This window comes from Cervus canadensis, chromosome 25 (assembly GCF_019320065.1).
Source record: "Cervus canadensis isolate Bull #8, Minnesota chromosome 25, ASM1932006v1, whole genome shotgun sequence".
Lineage (NCBI taxonomy): Eukaryota > Metazoa > Chordata > Mammalia > Artiodactyla > Cervidae > Cervus > Cervus canadensis.
The window spans coordinates 46,815,403-46,834,466 of NC_057410.1; the positions used below are offsets into that span (position 1 = coordinate 46,815,403).

A 19,064-nucleotide genomic window follows, 5' to 3' on the forward strand; every position below is an offset into this window, starting at 1 on the left:
AAAGGTCTATTGGACTTGTGTATACTAATTAGCCATCTGCTTTTCCTCAACTCACACTCTTTTTCTTGAGTTTTTCTCAGGCTACGTGAAGGTGGTTTCTTATCCAAATACTGCTTCTATATAATTTAAAATATGACTGCAATGATGTCACACCTTCGATGTTATAGAGAGACTTCAACTGCAAATGTTTAATTCAGAATATACCTCCCCTCAAGCAGTGGCATTGGCCCAATAGGAGGAATATTACATCTTCACATATTAACATATTTTTTGCATGTTGTTTCCTATACATTTTTACATTTCTCACTTCTTTCTCCATCTGCCCAAAACAGTAAGTAAAGTCGCTTAGTCGTGTCCGACTCTTTGTGACCCCGCAGACTGTAGCCTACCAGGCTCCTCTGCCCATGGGATTTTCCAGGCAAGAGTACTGGAGTGGGTTGCCATTTCCTTCTCCAGGGGATCTTCCCAACCCAGGGATCGAACCCAGGTCTCCAGCATTGCAGACAGACGCTTTACCGTATGAGCCACCAGGGAAGCCCCAAAACAGTAGATTTATCTAAACACTAACAGTAATTTCATTATTCTTAGATCTATTGACAATTTTACTCATTAAAAGGAGAAATGATAAAAATATTGCCTCTACCAATGATAGTTTGATCTTCAGGAACTTTCTAAAGCAATAAATATATAAGAGGGCCATAATATTTGAATAAATGAAAATGAGTGAAAAAAATCAGTGTTGCCCTTAATGCTTAATTACTTACTGACAGCTGAGGCTTTTGAACTTTTCATGAACTTTTAATACAGAATTAGGGGTTAGTCATAATGTTCAAGCCTCAGTGAGATTCATAAACTAAAATATACCTAGGATGAAGGAAGTTTTTTGTAAAACATAACTCCATGTAGACTAATTTTTAGAAAATGATGAAATTATATTAACTGGGTAGAAAACTTACACTTGCAAAAACAAAATATATTTCACACACTGGAAAAATAAGTTGATATACTGGCATTTCCCTCTTAAGAAATGAAGTTTTAAAAATCACACTCTTTAAGAAGATTTAGTTTAAAAATTCATTATGCCTTTTAGGCTTTTATCCTTTAATACAATCTTCTCAAAAAATGAACTTAAACAATAAAAAAAAGAAAATGAAGAAGATACCACAGAACAATTACCAGTCAGAGAACCAAACAAAGAAAAGTGGTCAGTGTGATAAAGCTATGATAGAGACCAGCACATGGTCTTTAGGGTTTTGAGTCACAAACCACCAGGTCTTCTGGAGTTCAGTTTCTCATCCACTCATTGATTACAAATACGTGTGTCAGAGGAGAACTGGTAGAGTACCTGCCTCCTTACCGGATATGCAAGAGCTGAGCGTACACCTCTACGTCACTGTGGAACTTCTGTGTAAATGTCAACCTATTTAATAAAGGCTGGCAAAGGCAAAAGGTTTTTCTCTACAGCCAACACTTACCGTAGAGTAAAGAGAAGACGTGCTGGAGACCAGTGATAGTGAGGAGCCGTGAACTGAAGAAAGCAAAAAAGAACAAGAGGTGAAATGATGACGTCTGTTCAGAACCACTAGGCCTTTGCCGAAAAATGAAGGCTAGGTGGTTAAGGAAATAAAAATAACATAAGAATCTGAGGACAAGCCTACCATTAATTTTTAGAGATCCAAATGTTGAACCATGGAAAGGTCCCATACCTCTCCCCTAAAGTACTTCCTCCATCATGTACAGAGAAGAATTGACAAATGCAAGCCCTTCTAGTGTGCCATGCACATACTGCAAACCAGAGTAAGCTCTCACATAATAATTAATCAGAAAATCAAGGACATCTTAAATTACTATGAAAGTGTAAACTTATAAAAATTTTTTATGTATTTTATTCAATTTCATTTTTTATACAACAAAGATTGATTTTCAGTATTTTTCTCCATATACGTTCAGGGAAATAAGCTATTTCAACATTATCTATGATGAGCTGATTATACTCATTTAAATGAAGTATGGTTTCTTCATAATTTTAGTAATAGAAGAGTACTTATTTCAAGGTGGTGTCTCTTAGAAATTAAGAGTGGAAATTTTATACTGTCTTTTGGGGAGGTGTAGAAAAATACCATGTTGATCAGTTAACAGAATGGTTTATTACTTGTGCAAGTCCAAGATATTAAGCTCAAAGGAGGATACAATTGTGCTTAATTATACTTGTAGAAAAGTTCTTCCTCTTTTCATTATGGGATAATATATAGTTATTTCTGCTTATTCATCCATTAAAGAAACATTAGTTGAGTAGACACAGTGTGTGTACTTGCTAGATGCTGGGACTATAAAATTGAATGCCACAATTCTCAGAGCTCAAAGAGAAATAGAAATATATGTAGCTAAAAAAATAATCCCAATGGGGTCATATAAATACTATTGAGAGCAATGTACTGGGTAGTAAGAATGCACCTAGGGGCGTTCACAACTGGTCTGGAGAGGTCTAGGAAAGCAGCTGAAATGATAATAAAGCAGTGACTTTGAGAGATATAAGGTCAGATTATTTATCCATATAAAGGAAGGCCAGAATTTCCAAGCATATATATAAATAGCGTTCTCTCTGCCAGTGAAGCACCATAGAAAGCCATGAGCATGTTTAGCACATCATTTTTCCAGTATTATAAAAGGCCTATCTGTGAAGAGAGAGAGAGAACCATTTTAGAAATGCAATGACTTTACATTTCAGATTTGTTATATTTTGTCTACATCTGCAGCTATCAGGAGGCTCTCAGGGTAGAATTCACTATCTGTCACAGTGAATTCAGTGGTTTGGTTAATATCCCAAAAGGCAGTGGCAACTGTGGTCAAGTGATTTAGTAGTAGCCTGGTAAATATTCATACTACAATGATGACCTGAAGACCATGAGTCAATTTTCACAGCTGCCTCAATTTTAGTCAGAAGATGTTTTAAAAAAGAAGGTAGGAAGGGGAAAAACAAAGGAACAGAATCATTCTTTACTGTGTTTTCATCCTTAGAAATTACAGATACAGAAATCAGACCTAACAAAGTTATGAAACTTTCTTAAGTTTATACCACAAATAGACAGATGACCAGTATGTTTCAAGATCTAGAGTCTTTTCTGTTATAAAAACTTACTAAGGACCAGGACAGTATAGCTGACTGCCTCTGATTTTATTCTAATCAATTTGAACTTCTATGTTTACCTTTGTTTTATTCTTAATGAAAAGTGCTTTATAAAATGTGTGCCACAATTTTCCTTTGTGAGCATTTAAAAATCATTCATTAAATCAAAGAGGAAAATCTCTCAAATATTATTATCAAATTTTACATTTGGGGTTATACAGTTTAGAAAATTATTCACATTCAAAAATCAATTAAGCCTCCTGAGTTTTTCAAAGAGTATTTGTTATAAAGTGTCCCTGTAGAACTTTACAACTATGAAGACATTTATTAGGTCAGGTGAGAATTTTAATGTAATGGACAAAGGAAATATAACTTATAAAGCAAAATGTAGGTGCACTTTGAATTCTTAAATGATATGATAATAAAAACTAACACCAGCGGAGTTTCTGAGAATAAAAGTTGGCAGCATGTGGTTGTTTCACACGAGAACTTTTTTCTGGTTTATGTATCTTTCATGGTTTTTTAACCAACGTGTCAAACGAAGCATTCACTTTGATATTTGGCAAACCACAGCAAACAGTCTCTAAAGTTGCCCAGGTTTGCGTAGGGGAACACCAGATTTATTCTGAACTGTCCTATAGTCAAGTATTAATCTAAACTATTTCTGTCATATTTCCAAACGCATAAAGAAACAGAAGGTAATACAGACTAAAACGTCTTCAAGTTCCAGGGCTCCCGAAACGGAACTACCCTACTAGATTTACTCTTGAAGGCATCCTTTTGACATGAGTGACGTGAGAGCTTTCAGGCCTGAATTAACCAACTTCATCCTTATTTCCCCCATGCCTACCTTCTTCCATGCTGTCCCTGAATGAGCCTGAATGACTGATGGCCCGTGGTCTCTCCTCCAGAGACGTGGCACTCCCACAAAGCTGGGAGTCGTCATAGAGATCGAAGGATGAGTCTTGGGCTGGGATGCTGTTTGAGCGCATCATGCTGGGCCCAGGAAGGTTGAACTGAGAAAGATTGGTTGGGCTCACTGAAAAACAAAGTGCACACAGCCCATTATTCCGGGACTTGGAAGTTTGCGTCTGAAATTTCCAATAGCAGTTACAGTGGAGTCCCTCTTTTTTCTAGCACTTTCATGGCAAGCAGTATGTCAATTTCTAAAACAATATTAAATAAAACCATCAAGTCACTTCTACTGTTTTTTTCCTAGAAATAATATGGTATTTCCTGCTGCCCATTATGAATAAAAAATTGTCTTCCTAGAGTCTGAACATTTATTTTAAGAGAAAAGGTAATCTAAATATTCTAGGAAAATGTATATGAAGCTTCCAACAAAAGATTTTCAGTCAGTTTGAGCTCTAAATTTTTGTCAGTTCATAATCAGAACCATCACTATTATCAGAGTTAGTTTATAATAAAGAAAAGTAAAATATAATGTAAGGTACATGGTTATCCACAGCTCATTGTGAAGTTAATCACTTAAAACTACTTTCTATTGTATCTAAGATGAGAATGTCACAGTGAGACTATCAAAAGTCACAAACTTGTATCTCTCAAGCAATGCCTTAAGTCTGTAATATGAAACATGAATTTATTTACCTAGTGCCTATTGCCAAATAGTCCTAATAACATTCAAGTTTTTAGGCCAACTGATTGTCATCAATTTAAAGAAATATGTGGTTGACTGAATAGGAAAACAATATTGCTTTAAATTTGGAATAAAAGCAAAACAGAAAAATTAAGATATATATTTATCATAAATGCTCATATTTAAGAAATACAAGTTGTTATAGACATATGAGGAAGCAGGCAGGAGACCCTTAAGATATGAAAAGAATGGCTGAGTACTTTCAAAATCTTGAATTTATGTCTTTGGCTTAGAATTGGTCCGATAAAATTTCAAAACTTGCTTTTTTTTTTCTTTGACATAGGCACTACATTTCTTAATGTAACCGCTGGATCTCAGAACAATGTAAAATATAGGGCATATATACTATGAGATAACTTTAGAAGACTATCTAGTATTTGCCAGGTACAATGCTGGATATTTTACAGGTATTAATGAATCAATGCACAAAACAACTCTGACAAAGCTAGTTGTGAATTGAAGTAAAATAAGAGCAAGAAAAGTAACAAGACTTGGAATTATATCTACGTGTGCATATGTGACATACAATAATGAAAGAAAGGAACTTTGGGTTTGCAAAGTCCCCAATTCACTGGAAGAAGGGAAGAAGGCGTGGAAAGTAGCAGGGGAAAAAAGAAAGAAAGGAGAGTGAGGGAGTAAAAGTTAAAGAAAGATCTCTCAGGTACATTCCTTCAGTGGGCAGTGACGAGTCAATGATTGCTAAAGACGACCAACAGATGCCCCAAAGGACATTCTAGACTTGAATGCGTGTGTCTGAGGTGTCTGGACTGGAGTAAATCTTACTATCTTAGGTTCATACTTATGAATTGACTGAATACATTTGCAAGCGTATCATTTTAATACATATATATATAGAGAGGTTAGAAACATACTTCATTCACTGACTTTGCGCAAATTCTCACAAAATGGTTGCAGATATAGCCAGGTAAACTCTCCTTAAATAATTTCAAAGCATAACATTTCACTCATTCAAAATGAAGTCGTAATGAGGACTAGGGTGGATTTTAAAAGGGATGCTTTGGAGTGGGGAGGCTGGGGCGAACTGAGAGAGCAGCGCTGACACAAGCCCACCACCACGTGTGAAACAGCGCGAGGGGGAAGCTGACGCAGGGGAGAAAGCTGAGCTCATGGCCCGTGGGGATGCAGACATGTGGGGGGGTGACCAGGAGGAAGGCTCAAGAGGGAGGGGGCCACGTGCACACGTAATTGATTCACTCTTATACAGCAGAAACTAACGCAGCGTTACAAAGCAATTACACTCTGATTTTAAAAAACAACATAAGGATAGTAGCTAGCTTTGGGGGAAGGTATGGATTGTGGCTGGGTTGCTAGATGGGTGGAAGGGAGGTGTTGAGAATGTCCTCGTCTTGACCAGAATGAGAGCCGCATGCATGTTCACTTGGAAATAGTCATTAAAGCTGTGCTTTGTATTTTAAAAATAAAAGGAACAGTGCGTATTTATAAGCATTTCTGAGAGGTTCTCCATTGGAAACATATTCATTTTATTTAAGAATGTTCAATTAAGCTAAATCTATGGCAGGCTTGCTTTTTTTGTTATCGTGGTTGAATAGAAAGATCAATATAGCAAGATCTCTGGCTTCAGGAGTGACCTCTAGAAGAGGTGATTGAAAGGTAGAGAAATTAATAACATAAAAGAGACAGAGAAAAGGTATGTAATAGAAGACAAAAGTATGATGGACAGAGAATTTCTGTAATGGGACACAGAATAGTACAGGGCATCTAGTGGTAGCTTTGCTTTCCACTTGCTTCAGGCAAATATTTCCATATCTACACTTCAGTTTCTTTGTAAGCTAAAAAAAAAAAAAAATTGGCAGAATAAATGGCCTCTAAGATCCATTTAAAACCAGGGAACATGTAAACATTTCTAATAAGCGAGATATAGGTGTAACAAGATATTATGGAAAAAGAGGGCTACTGGCTTTGCCTTAAATCGTATATCATACTAACGTCACTGTTTTTATTAAATTATCTGTTGATTTGTGATGATCTGAGGAGAACAGAAACTAACAGAAAGACGGAGTGGGTTTTTAAATACAGCAAGTGACTCCAGACCGCTGCTGTAGACACATTAGCAAATGAGTTCATGATGTTCTTCTAATAAGAGCTGTCATATGCAGCCTACTTTTATTTTGTAGAATTTTGGAATATAACTAGGAACTAGGTGGAGATTCAGAAAATGTTTATTTGATCATTTAAAGAACTTTAAAAGTGGAATATGTCTAGATACAGGTAGTTTGTCACTGGTGGGTTTAGAGACGCTAGAGCTGTCACAAGAACTTGCATAACAGATTCACAATTGAATCAGATGTAGGTTTCTTCGAACTGTGAGATTCTACTCTTCCTTGAGTATAGAAGAAAAGGCTTAATCCTGAATGGCTTAAGGGTGAATACAAGGGGAGGGAATTCAAGGTGTAGGGACCTTTGGGAGTAAATGCAAAGAAATTTCCCATACAAAGGTGTTTAAACATCACTCTGCAAAATGAAAGTGAAAGTCACTCAAATGTGTCTGACTCTTTGCGACCCCATGGACAGTAGCCTGCCAGGCTCCTCTGTCCATGGGATTCTCCAGGCCAGAGAATTAGGCAGAACTGCTGCCTACTGGTGTGGGGAGCCGTTCCCTTCTCCAGGGATTGACACCAGGCCTCCCACATTGCAGACGGATTCTTTAAGGACCGTGTGAGCCCATCAAATATGGAGACTTTGAAAGTGACACGTCAATAGTAATGCTTCTACATGGTAACCATTGAGGCAAGGTGAAAAAGAATCTGAGCAACTGTCATCACCCATGGGACTATGACAATGTCTCACTGGGTTATGGGATGCCTCACAAGGACTGTGACCAATAGTAAATAAAATTGCATCCAATAATAATTTGTTTATGTAAGTTATATTCTCTAATGCTTTCTTCAAGAGGAATGATTTCTATTATAGCTATCATGCCAGAAACCACATACAAACCAGAGTTGACTTCAGCAGTAGCTCACAGTAGTCTATTAATAATGACATAATAGTAGTGACCTTAAATTTCTAACATTTACTATATGTGATTTTTACAGCAATATTTCTAAAAATTTATATACAATATTAATATTTTTAGTGGGTAAGAATAAAAAGCATGGTTACTGCAACTCTTAAGTGTTTGTAATAATCACTTATCTTACTGATTATGCAAAAAAAGATCAAATTGAAAACACGTGATTACTAAAGTAAAATGTAGAACAATGCTACCCATATTCAACTTATAGTGTTACATTTGATATATTTTTAAAATTTAATAATAAAGTAATTTTAATTTATGATTGCATTTTAATGGTATCCACTCTCTTGCCTAATAAATGTAAGTTCCAGTGGTCTGGAAACACAACCAAAAGTCTTTAAGAGCAATATTCATGGTTTTGAAACTAGTTATTTTATTTTTCTCTTGTAAAATAATATAGCATATCTGATATGCATCCACATACCCACTTATAAAATATGGGTAGGCACATAGAAGTGTGTGGATATGTATGGGAAGATCTTTCTTCCTAAGTCCCACTAGGTGAACACTTTGAGAGGTATGAAAGTAGAGATACTAAGATCTATTTGAAACCTACTGCAATTCTCTGCTAGTATAAGACATCTCTTTCCAATAAAAATGATGACGTACTAGAGTCTACCAAGTCTGATTCTCTCTCTCTTGTCTCTTTGCAAATGTTAGTCATTCCTTACGATATAACCTAGGTATTATGAATCTATCTAATAGGTGAGAAAATTGAAGTTAAATGACTGCTAATATCACACAGTAAGTAGTGAGTTTTTTTCCTTCTCAACAAAAAATGGGATAGATTGAATCAGAATAATAACAACGGAAAAATAATGGAGTAAAGGATTCACATACGCGGATTAATATCAATTAACGAAAAGATTGACAGGAGGGAGCCGTGAGATACCCAGCAAATTCAGCAAACCAGGTAACATGGGTTTGATTTCAATACTGTACAATATCAGATTTTGTTTCATATGTCTATGACTCTACAAAAACATTTTCACTTCATTTTTTGAAATCAAAGTTTTAAGCTTCCTGTTGCGTTTTATAACTACAACTCAAAGTAATAGTTTTACCACCCTTTGCCATTATGAGACAAAGAAATCTCACCACTGTGTAGGTTCATCAATAAAAACTTGGTGTTGGATATATATTCACTAGTATGTATAGAATGATAACCTAAGTAACTGTTTTTCATTGTCATAATCTCTATTCTCTATAGCAGAACAATTATAATAGAAGAGAAATAGCCTTCACTATTCCAACAGGGAGGTAAGTTGAAAAGTCCAAATTATCAAAGAACTTGGACACTCTGTTGGTCTACTATTACCAAAAAAACAGTCTCAAGTGAAAAAAATAATGTGACTATCTTATACATGACTTTATAGAAGAGACATCTATTTTTAAAAGCAATGGATCTGTTCAATGATAACTGGCATATTTAGGCTTTCATTATTCTGTCACTTTCCCTTCTGTTTTCTGTGATATTTATACAAATGACTTTATATTTTCTAAAAGTTATGCTAAACACAAAGTAATCCAGTGGCTCAAATAATCATTTCTTTTCATTGCCTTCATCCAAAAATGTTCACAGGGTATTATCTTAATAGGAATTCTCATATGCATTTTAAGGAGAGTTCTAACTTTAAAATGAAGATGTAACTATGGAGTCATGGAATGCTATTTTTTCTTCTTCTTAATTATTTCTATTTTCTTTTTTTCTACAAAATGATAATTTTCTTATAAGGATTACAAAAATTAAACAAGAGGACTCTGAGAAAACTCCTAGGCTTAAGGTCAGGTGTTCTGGCATCAGTTACTATCTCTGCCCCTTGAGATTGGTGATTTTTTTTTAAGTCAAAAAAATCTCTTTTTGCCTCGGGATCTTAGGATATAAGATAACAACAGTATTAACTATGACAACTTGTTGTCATGAGAAATAAACTGCATTATTTGGGGGATTGTAAACGTACAAATAAAAGATAATGTTAAGGTGTCTATCTCCTCTTTAAATGAGCAATTCTTGTGAACATGTGACAGGGTTCCCGGGAGAGTAGGTGGTAAAAGGAACAAGATGAAACTGATGTCTTAGAAGATTTTACCCAAGTTGGAAAAGTGATATTTTCCTGTTGCAGAAGACGACATGGCAGAAGGGGACACCAGGGGTGACTGGCTGCCAGCATCCTGCAGCCCTCCAGTGGAATGGGAGCGCAGCCACTCCTTGCCTTCTTCCTGGCTGGCCTGCCGAGACGACGGGGTGTATCTGCAAGACAGCACAGCTAAGACACTTGAGCACACCTGCAAGGGCAAGGCAATATCAGGACGAGAAAACAACTGAGAGGAGCTTACTATTCAGACTGAACAACATTCTCAAACAGATTGAATCTAATTATAATTGCTTAGTTCTTCCAGATGATTTGACACCATCTGTTTGAATCTCACAGGAAAAAAAAATAAAGGATTTTGAAAAGAAAATTATGTTCCTGTGAGATATGCGGTTGAAAATCATAAGCAACGAGCAGACAGCCAGGTTAATCGAGAAGGGCGCAAAAGCATGGTGTTTAGAAGGGTGTGAAGAGGGTGAAAACACAAAGCAAATATGGTAGACAGTAGCTGGCCAGAAGCCAAGGGCATGGGAGGGATGGTTACAATAAGACACAGCAAACAGAACACAAACTGACGGATCTTTTTTAAAGGAAAGGGAAAACATTTATTTGGTTAAAAATGCCACTTGACACCATGTCTGGATTTTTTTAAAAGATGGAAAGAGAAATAAGCTTCCTTTATTGGAAAATAAATTTCTGGGACAAAATCTTAAAATGGAATATTTGCAAATTGTTTGCTCTTGCTAAGAAACTGGAGAGAAGGAGGATAATAGATGAAGATCTAAACGGCCAGTATTCACTTTTGCCAGAGTAAGTAAATTCTTAGTTCCAAATAGTAGTCATCTTATCATGTTCCTATAGTGTCATATCTCTAGTCATAGTTCAATCCATATCTTCCCATTAGATAAAAGTCCACAGTAAAAGATGGCCATGCATTAAACTTTCATTTTATATTTTTTATGAACTGAATAATTATTTTGATATTATTATGTAATACTAGACTAATTTATGTCTGTATTGATTTGATAGATATCAGCACTTCTGAAAAACATAAAAAAAAAGCTTTTCTAAAAAAAAAAAAAAAGCTTTTCTGAGTTTTTACTAAAAGGATTCCTTAAAAATTATCCCTTAATTACACTATTTGTCCTCTGATGATGAAAATAACTTTTCTTTGATTCAAATTAGAGCATCGTTCAACCTCTCAACATTCATTGGCCACAGGTGCAGACTATAGGGATTGAGGCTTTTGTAGGCATATGCCTCCAAAATACAAACATTAGGGAAACTGATTTTATTCTTCAGAAGTGAGTTCTGAATTCTACTAAAATTGTTGCTCCCCCCCCCCCAAATAATGTCTTTTATATCACATTTAATTTACTGAGTTTTGGCCTCTATCAAAACTTCTACCTGAGGGCCATCTCACCAACTCTTCAGGCCAGGGAAAACATCAGGATTAAGAGTGAGTTCATCCTCAATGTCAGGCGCTTCTTTGCAAAGAAAGAAAGAAAGAGGTAGAGAGACAGCACACAAAGTTTACGTAACAACAGAGAAAGGCAGCGATTGTGCTGAAAGAAATATATACCTTAGTCCCTTTTTGGGTAGTGTATTTCTGTCAAGCTGCATGCTGTTAAAACAAAGAAAACCCCTAAGGACATAATGTAAAAAAAATCTCCAAATTATACATCCAACACAAATGACTCTGTTTGAAATCTGTTACACAAAATAAGGTTTTCTTTTTTGGTAAAAACATATTTAATGCTTAACTCATTGTAAAAGGCCAACCAAAGGAGACTGGATTTCACTGTTGTAACACATCCAATGATAACTCAGTGACAGGTCTATTTGAAGATAGATTAAGTTATATATTAACATACTTCTCCTCTAGATTCTATTGGCTTAGTGTTACAGTAGGTTTTTCTTCCCCATGCAAATGACTAGATTTCTGCTATGATTTCACATGTAAGAGAATCACAGAGGAGGAATGAGAAAGATCTCTGCCTAAGTTAAAGTGGCATGTTCCAACAGACAGAGATGTAATAAATCACCTTTCAATACTTATTTTTTGTATTTAAATGATCTTTAGTAAAAATAAAGGCGGATATATTCTTATCCACAGAAAAAGAAGAGAAATATATATCTGCTTGAAATGTAATCTTTCTAGCATCATTTATTTAAATATTTTAATACAATTAATCTATGATATCTTTTCAAATTATAAATTAGATGTTTAAAAGGCTATGAGTTTTCATTGTCTATTTTAAAGAATTCTCAATTGGTCCTAAAAAGGGAAGAAAGAATGTGTCTGGAGAAAATGAGAAGAGGCCTCCCTAAAAATAGAGGAAGAGGGTGTCAAGAATTAAGCAGGATGAGTCTAGGAATTTCTGTTATAATCTCTGGCATATGGATAACCAAATAATAAAACTGATTTGAATTTGCAGAATGTTATCTCTCTTTCATTAAACTTCAAATGGTCAAAATTAAATACACAGGTTATGCACATGAGGATGATATAACATGAATGCCAACACAATGACTTGAAATTTAATCACTAAAAATCAAAGCTAAAATGTTTTCTTCTATGGTTACTCCATTAATTAGCACTGCAATAGAAAGCATCCAAAGGCATCATCTTCTTTTACTTTATGTACTGGGAATGTCCAAATACGGTAATCACACAATTATGTAGAGGCCAATTCTAGTATGTATCTTGACTCTAGATGTATTCTTAGTACATCTGTATTTTTAGTACAACAAAAAGGAATCATACTGAACCACTGTGAGAGTACTCTAAATATACACTACAATATGCTGAAGCGTTGATATCGTTGTAAGCTACTTGAAAGATTATCTCTTTCATGCGTATGAATTTATTAAATTTTAACATCAGAGAACAGTGAAAATAGGCATTGTTTTGCCCATGTTATTAACTGTGTAAACATTATATGCTTGTATTGTACAGAGAACTTAATGAAAGGAAAATCAGAAGATAAGTTTATCAATATAAGTTAAAACTTTAAGTAGAAATATCTGTTTGAATCTGGATATTAATGATTTTATAATACAGACACTCCTCACAAACGCTGAAAGGCTAAAAACTCTTATGCCTGCAGGAGCCACGAGGGCAATGGGAATGGATGAAGCAGCAGTTTTAACTAACAGTCTGCAGGCGACAGGCACTGTTTGTCTGAAGCCAGTAAAAACGTGATACAGGATTTTAAAGGCAGGGTAGCTAGATCTGACAGGAAAAACCAGGTCAGACGTTTTTAAGGTTGGCTACAGCTTTAAATGTTTTATGGTTTGGTCTGGCCACAAAAAACAAAATGTACAAAACAAATGTGAACTAAGTATAGCCAAAGAATGCTCTGATCTAGAGCAGTTAGAGGAGAAAATTGTTAAATTTTAAATAATTTGTTTATGCTACTTTAATGAGGAGAAATTTAGACCAAAATTAAAACCTACATGAAAATCTACTTATTTAATAGTATTAGAATAATAAACATCAATACAGTCTTCTGAAATTGTAGATCAACAGGTAAGTCATTAACTTACATACATCTCTATTATATCTTTCTAATTACTTTGTCTAAAATATTCAGACTTTGGCACATTTTCTTTTAGTCATGGCTAAATGTTTGGCTTCCCTAATGTTCCCAACATTATGTGGACTATTGTAATTAAGCCAGGATCTCTGATAGGATCTAACTTTCTCTTCAAGGGATCATATAGTTCTTGGGTGTACTTTAAAGAATTAGAATGAATTGCTCTTGCTTGCAATTTTGTTCACCAGAAAAAAAAGTACAACTTCTTATATCAAAAATTATTTCAATCAAGTTAATTTATTGGAAGAAACTAGTTAATATTTATATTGTACACTGTAACTATGAAGATAATTTGTTTTTTCACAGTTTAATAGTCATGAATATATCTTACTAAGAATAAAAGGTAAAAAATTCATCTCTTCAAAATTAGTTTTAAGATTTAGTTTAGAAAAATTATTTATTTGTTTATACCAGAACACATCCATCTGTAAAACAGGTCTATTTGAAGACTGACAACCAAGTTTAAAAATAAGATTTGTTTAAAGAGAATAATTAACTGTATACTTGTTAGTGTATTTCCATAGTTAAAAAAAAAAATATATATATATATATATACACTGACTTCTGCTAGAATACATCAAAGTAAAATATTAACACTGCATTTATATTGCAGCTATAAAACTCATCAATATTATCAACTAGATTTATTTTAGAGTTACTTGGTTACAAATAATTACTTGGACATTTTCCTGTGTTTTAATGTATGAATGCCAAAGAAATGGGTTGATGGCTAAATGGTCAACCTGTAGTCATATTCATGGTAAAAACAATCAGCATTTTGGAAGGTGACTATTGTTAACAAATAATAACCCATTTGCAGTGTGCTGTGTTTGAGGTGATACGTCACCATCAACAATAGACTGGATTAAACTTTGCGAAAGATATCAGGCATTTTGAGTGACCTGTGGCACTTTCACAAACAACACAATTAAGATATACAGCCAAGGGCATTTCTGAAAGCTTTAGGTGCGCCAAGAAACAAACAGCATTAAGTTTATCAGGGAAAACCAGGCAGGTTTAAGATACATTCCTGGGGAAAAGAATCAGTACCAAAATATCTGAGAAAGGATTTTTTAGGGAAGAGAATCCAGAGCCTTCTTGACCAACAGAGATGCTTTCTCGTAAGTATATTGGGTAAGGAATGCCTTATTATGGTCATTTTACATTTAAAGGAAATCAGTAATTAATTAAATCAATGAGAAACATCTTGTAATGTAGTTTAAAAAGGGCCTAATAAAAATGTCACTAGAGTTGTAATTTTGTCTAACAATTCATATCTGACAACTGATCTTTTTTTCTTCCAGTTCAACTAGGATTCCTAGCTATCCATTTGCTATTTTCCCAAAGAAATGCTAATAAAGCCAACTGAACATTTTACTCTGAGCGTAATTGTAGAATCCATTTAGATGTGATCTTTAAATATGCTTAAATCATCCTAGGGAGCTCTGTCATCCTGGAGCTCAAGCTAAATCATTGTTGTGTCTGGAGAAAACATCATTCAATACATAAAAACATGCTTTGCATTTTATTTAAATTGGATAGTGGGTGTATATGTATGCATCACACCAAGAAACTAACTAGTCAATATTTTATGGATCCTTAATGGTTTTCACTTTCTGCAAATGTGGTAGTAACACCAAATAAAAGGCCCAGTATCAACAATCCGACATCCCTTTGCAAAGTGGCACTCTCACTGAAATTAAAAAAAAAAAAAACAAAAACAAAAAAACCACAACTGAATGCAGGGTAGGGGTAGGTACAGTGTGGGGAGGAGGGGGGTGAGGACTTCAGCAAGGCCTCCAGGAGAGCTCACCTTTCTGAGAGAGTAGATCTCACACTACCAGTTCTCATGAGCAGGCTCTGCACCTCGTGAGTGCCTGTGGCCAGTCCAGATAGGGAGCCGTGGTGGCTGAGGGGGAGGTCAATGGACTCCGAGCTCGTGTGGAGGCTAGTCATGGACTGGTAACTTGGGGTGTCCTTGCTGCCCGCAGAGGAACTGCTCAGATTGGCAGCCCACACGAGGCCGCCTGACGTGAAAGAGTGGACCGACGCCGGGCTGGACGCCAACGAGTGGCTTAAGCTTATAACATCTGCAGTGAGGTCTGAGGGTTTATTGAAGAGAGGGCTGCTGCCGCCACTGAGCCCGCCAGCACTGCCCAGGCTGCCCGTACCGGACGACGGCGACTCCAGACTGCCTTGCCGCGCTAATGTGGTACTAGGACTGCACATTACAGAGGAGGATTTCACACCCTCAGTATTAGGTGCCGAGGCAGCTTTGCCGCCTGCCTTGGCACCAAACAACCTAAAAGAAAAACAAATAACAACTTCAGTTGTTCCGAGAAACTAACATCCACATTTAATACTTAGGGTTACAGTACCCAGAGCCAAGCGTGCTCTGGTGGACGGCCCCGAGCACTTGCTGTCTCTGTGTTAATGAACTTGATAAGCCTGAACTTGATAAGCCTGAACTTCCTAATCTCTCTCTCATATTGCCGTAGAGGTAAACTGGTACTGGGCTGCCATCCCGTTGATGGGGGAACGTGGGCCACACAGAAGGGAGGGTAAACCAAACATCAAAATCCCTGGTTTCCACAGTTAAGCCATCATGAGAGTTTTTTTTTGCAAAATTAAGTAGTCTGCACATACTTGCTACCTATTTATAGAACCATTATAATGAAACAACTTCTACGCATTCGGTATATAATATGAAATTATTTTTCTTTTCTTTTGTTTTCCTTCATGTTAACGGCTTACTCAAAATCTAGAAGGAATGCTTAAGGCAAAGTTTGGAGGCTGTGTTGATAGCTGGGGGCCTAAGTGGCTGTCAGAGAGGAGGTGGTTAGAAACAACACTGGATACTGGATACTGTTGGCAACATGTCCATGTGTCTGTAGCTTCCCCAAGAGAGACCAAAGGGTCAGATGCCAGTGCTATTCAAATACATATTTATAATAGTGATTTGAAACATGGTTGGTGCTAAGGTAGACGTTGGAGTTTCTTCAGAAAACATTTTAGTTTTGTAAATGAAGCAGATGATATAATCGAATTTATGTAAATATGGAAATAAAGTGTGATATGAAAAATGACATAATGATTACTAATTAAGTTGCAATGAAATCATTATTTCCTATAGTGAAATATTTTATGACGAATATGAGAAATTGTTTCATAGGTAATGGGCCACTGGAGGGCACTATTGGCTTTTACTTAAGCAACAGAAATATTTACTCTCATTACAGGTGATTATTCTTTCCAATGAGAATCAACACTTCAAAACACCACTTCTTCAGGATTAATATTTCTACTGACAAATATAAAACCTCTAGGTCTTTCAAACAATCATGTATCTGAGATTTTTGAAATGTAAAAGTAAATGTTTCAAGACACTCTATTTCCCAGATATCAAGGCTCTTGGTTTAGTCACTATAATAAAAGCAAACATTAAAAATATTAAACATAAACATGTAACGGATTATAAATGGACTATAAATCATATTCTATCATTTCATAGACGAAGAAACAGACCCAGAATAATTTACTGTCCGTCCCAAATCTTTCCCTGTATGTATTTTCCTGCCACTTAAAACACATCAGTATTTAAAAACACTGATATTGGGAAGGAGAATGTATATTCCATATGTTGAATATCAAAGACAATCCCCACGCAGAAACCAAGTCTTGTAAGTTATTCAAGTCATATCAACGAAAGCTGATGATGAGTTAGAAAACCTAGTACATTTCTTAGCTATAATCCTATATCAAGCATCTAAAGGTTTTCAAATTCTGTCAATCATATCATACCTTGATTTTCATTAATATTTCAGGATATGGTGCTACATAAATCTGTCCACTGTGATCTGATACTGTATAAGGAACACAACTTCATCTACGTTCATGATTATCATCAGCTCATTAAGAGCCAACAAGATAATAAACACTAGAAATGGACAATAGTCATAAAGACCTATTTTATTTTGTTATTAACTGTGTAAAGATGAAAATCTATTACAAGCTACTATTTTATCACTCCCCCTAGGTACTACCATCTGCTTTTACTCATAAATGCTGTTTGTTTTGCTGTGACAATAGTGAAACTGCAAAGTTGGACCATTTCTAAAACTGAGCAGTATTTTTCCACTAGCTATTTATAGCATCAGCTTCTGCAAACTCATTGTACTCAGAAACTGACTCAGAGTCTAAGTTATATATATCATACACTGAGGATATACACACATACACACACACTGAGGATACACGTCTTTATAGGATAGGCCATGGGACACACAGATAGCCTAAGATGAAGCGCTCTATGTTGTCCCAGCACCACCACGCTCTCTTACCTTCGAAAAGTTGGCGAGGCAATGTCAGGGTATTTGGACCCCGGCTGCCTGAGCCCTTGTGTCCCGCAGGCACTAGCAGATGTGGGGCTGGATTTGGGGGAACCTGACAAAGAAACGCTCTCTGAATCTGAGACGGCAACCTTCTCTTTCTCCTTGTCGGTCTGGTTGACCGTGACGGGACTCGAGCGCCCTGAGCCGATCTTCGTGGGTTCTCTCAGTTTCGAGGTGGTGGCACCAGCTGACTTGCTGCTCACATTGGAATCGATACTGCTGGTGCTGGATCTGTGGCCGCCTCGGCCGGGAATGCCACTGGCGCTGGATTTGGACGGGCGGGGCAGGCTGCGGTACTGCAGGGAGGTTTTGGAGCTGACGTGCAGCCCAGCATCGTCCTGATTCTGTGACCCATCCAAGCTGGTCTTCCTCCCTGCGTTTGACTTCCCACCAATGGCAGCGGATTTGGGGATTTTGCCCAGCGTGGCTGAGCCGCTGGTTATGGTGGCTCCACTGCTAGTGATCATGGCAGAGGACCCGACTCCACTTGGCTTCTTAAATCCAAAAGAGCCAGTGGCCGTTGATCTTCCAATGCCCGAGGGGGGCTTTTTCCCCTCATCTCCACTGCTCTTCCCTGCATCCGATGGAGATCTCTGTAGAGATGATCCTTTCAGGGGACTTTTTCCTTTCTCAGAAGCTTTGGCATCGTCGGTTTTCCCTGATGAGTGAGAATACACACATTTAGGTACCTGCACACTGTGATTTCACACTTCTTTAAACAGAGTGTAAAATGTGAATACATCTGTGTGTGTGCGCCGTGCTCAGTCATGTCTGACTCTTTGCAACCCCATGGACTGTGGCCCACCAGGCTCCTCTGTCCATGGGCTTCCCCAGGCAAGACTACTACAGTGAGTTTTTAGTTCCTCCTTCAGGGGATCTTCCTGACCCAGGGACTGAATTCACATCTGCGTCTCCTGCACTGGTAGGCAGATTCTTTACCTCTGCGCCACTTGGGAAGCCCAAATATATTTTTTGTCTGCTTAAATTCCTATTCATTATTTTAGCTCTAAATAGGCATGTATGAATATATTCAGAAGATTAAGTACAAAACTTTAAAAATATGGCTGTTAGAGGAAAGTGACTAGAGATCAAGGAGATAAAATGAAAATGCATATTTTTGCTATGTATTATTGCCTTAT

General features: G+C 36.6%; 1 protein-coding gene across 10 annotated transcripts in view; it reads right to left on the minus strand.

Moving 5' to 3' along the window:
• NAV3 (neuron navigator 3) overlaps positions 1-19,064 on the minus strand; it is an 879,706-nt gene that overhangs the window by 76,414 nt on the left and 784,228 nt on the right. For 7 of the 10 annotated variants that reach the window (XM_043446408.1, XM_043446407.1, XM_043446415.1 and 4 more), the window contains 6 exons: positions 17,875-18,583; positions 15,348-15,836; positions 11,518-11,559; positions 9,933-10,093; positions 3,978-4,166; positions 1,476-1,528 (listed from right to left, as the gene is read on the minus strand). In XM_043446408.1, coding sequence (XP_043302343.1) covers positions 1,476-1,528; positions 3,978-4,166; positions 9,933-10,093; positions 11,518-11,559; positions 15,348-15,836; positions 17,875-18,583 — 1,643 coding nt within the window. The remainder of the gene's footprint in view (positions 1-1,475; positions 1,529-3,977; positions 4,167-9,932; positions 10,094-11,517; positions 11,560-15,347; positions 15,837-17,874; positions 18,584-19,064) is intronic. The other 3 variants (XM_043446412.1, XM_043446411.1, XM_043446417.1) reach the window with 2 other exon arrangements.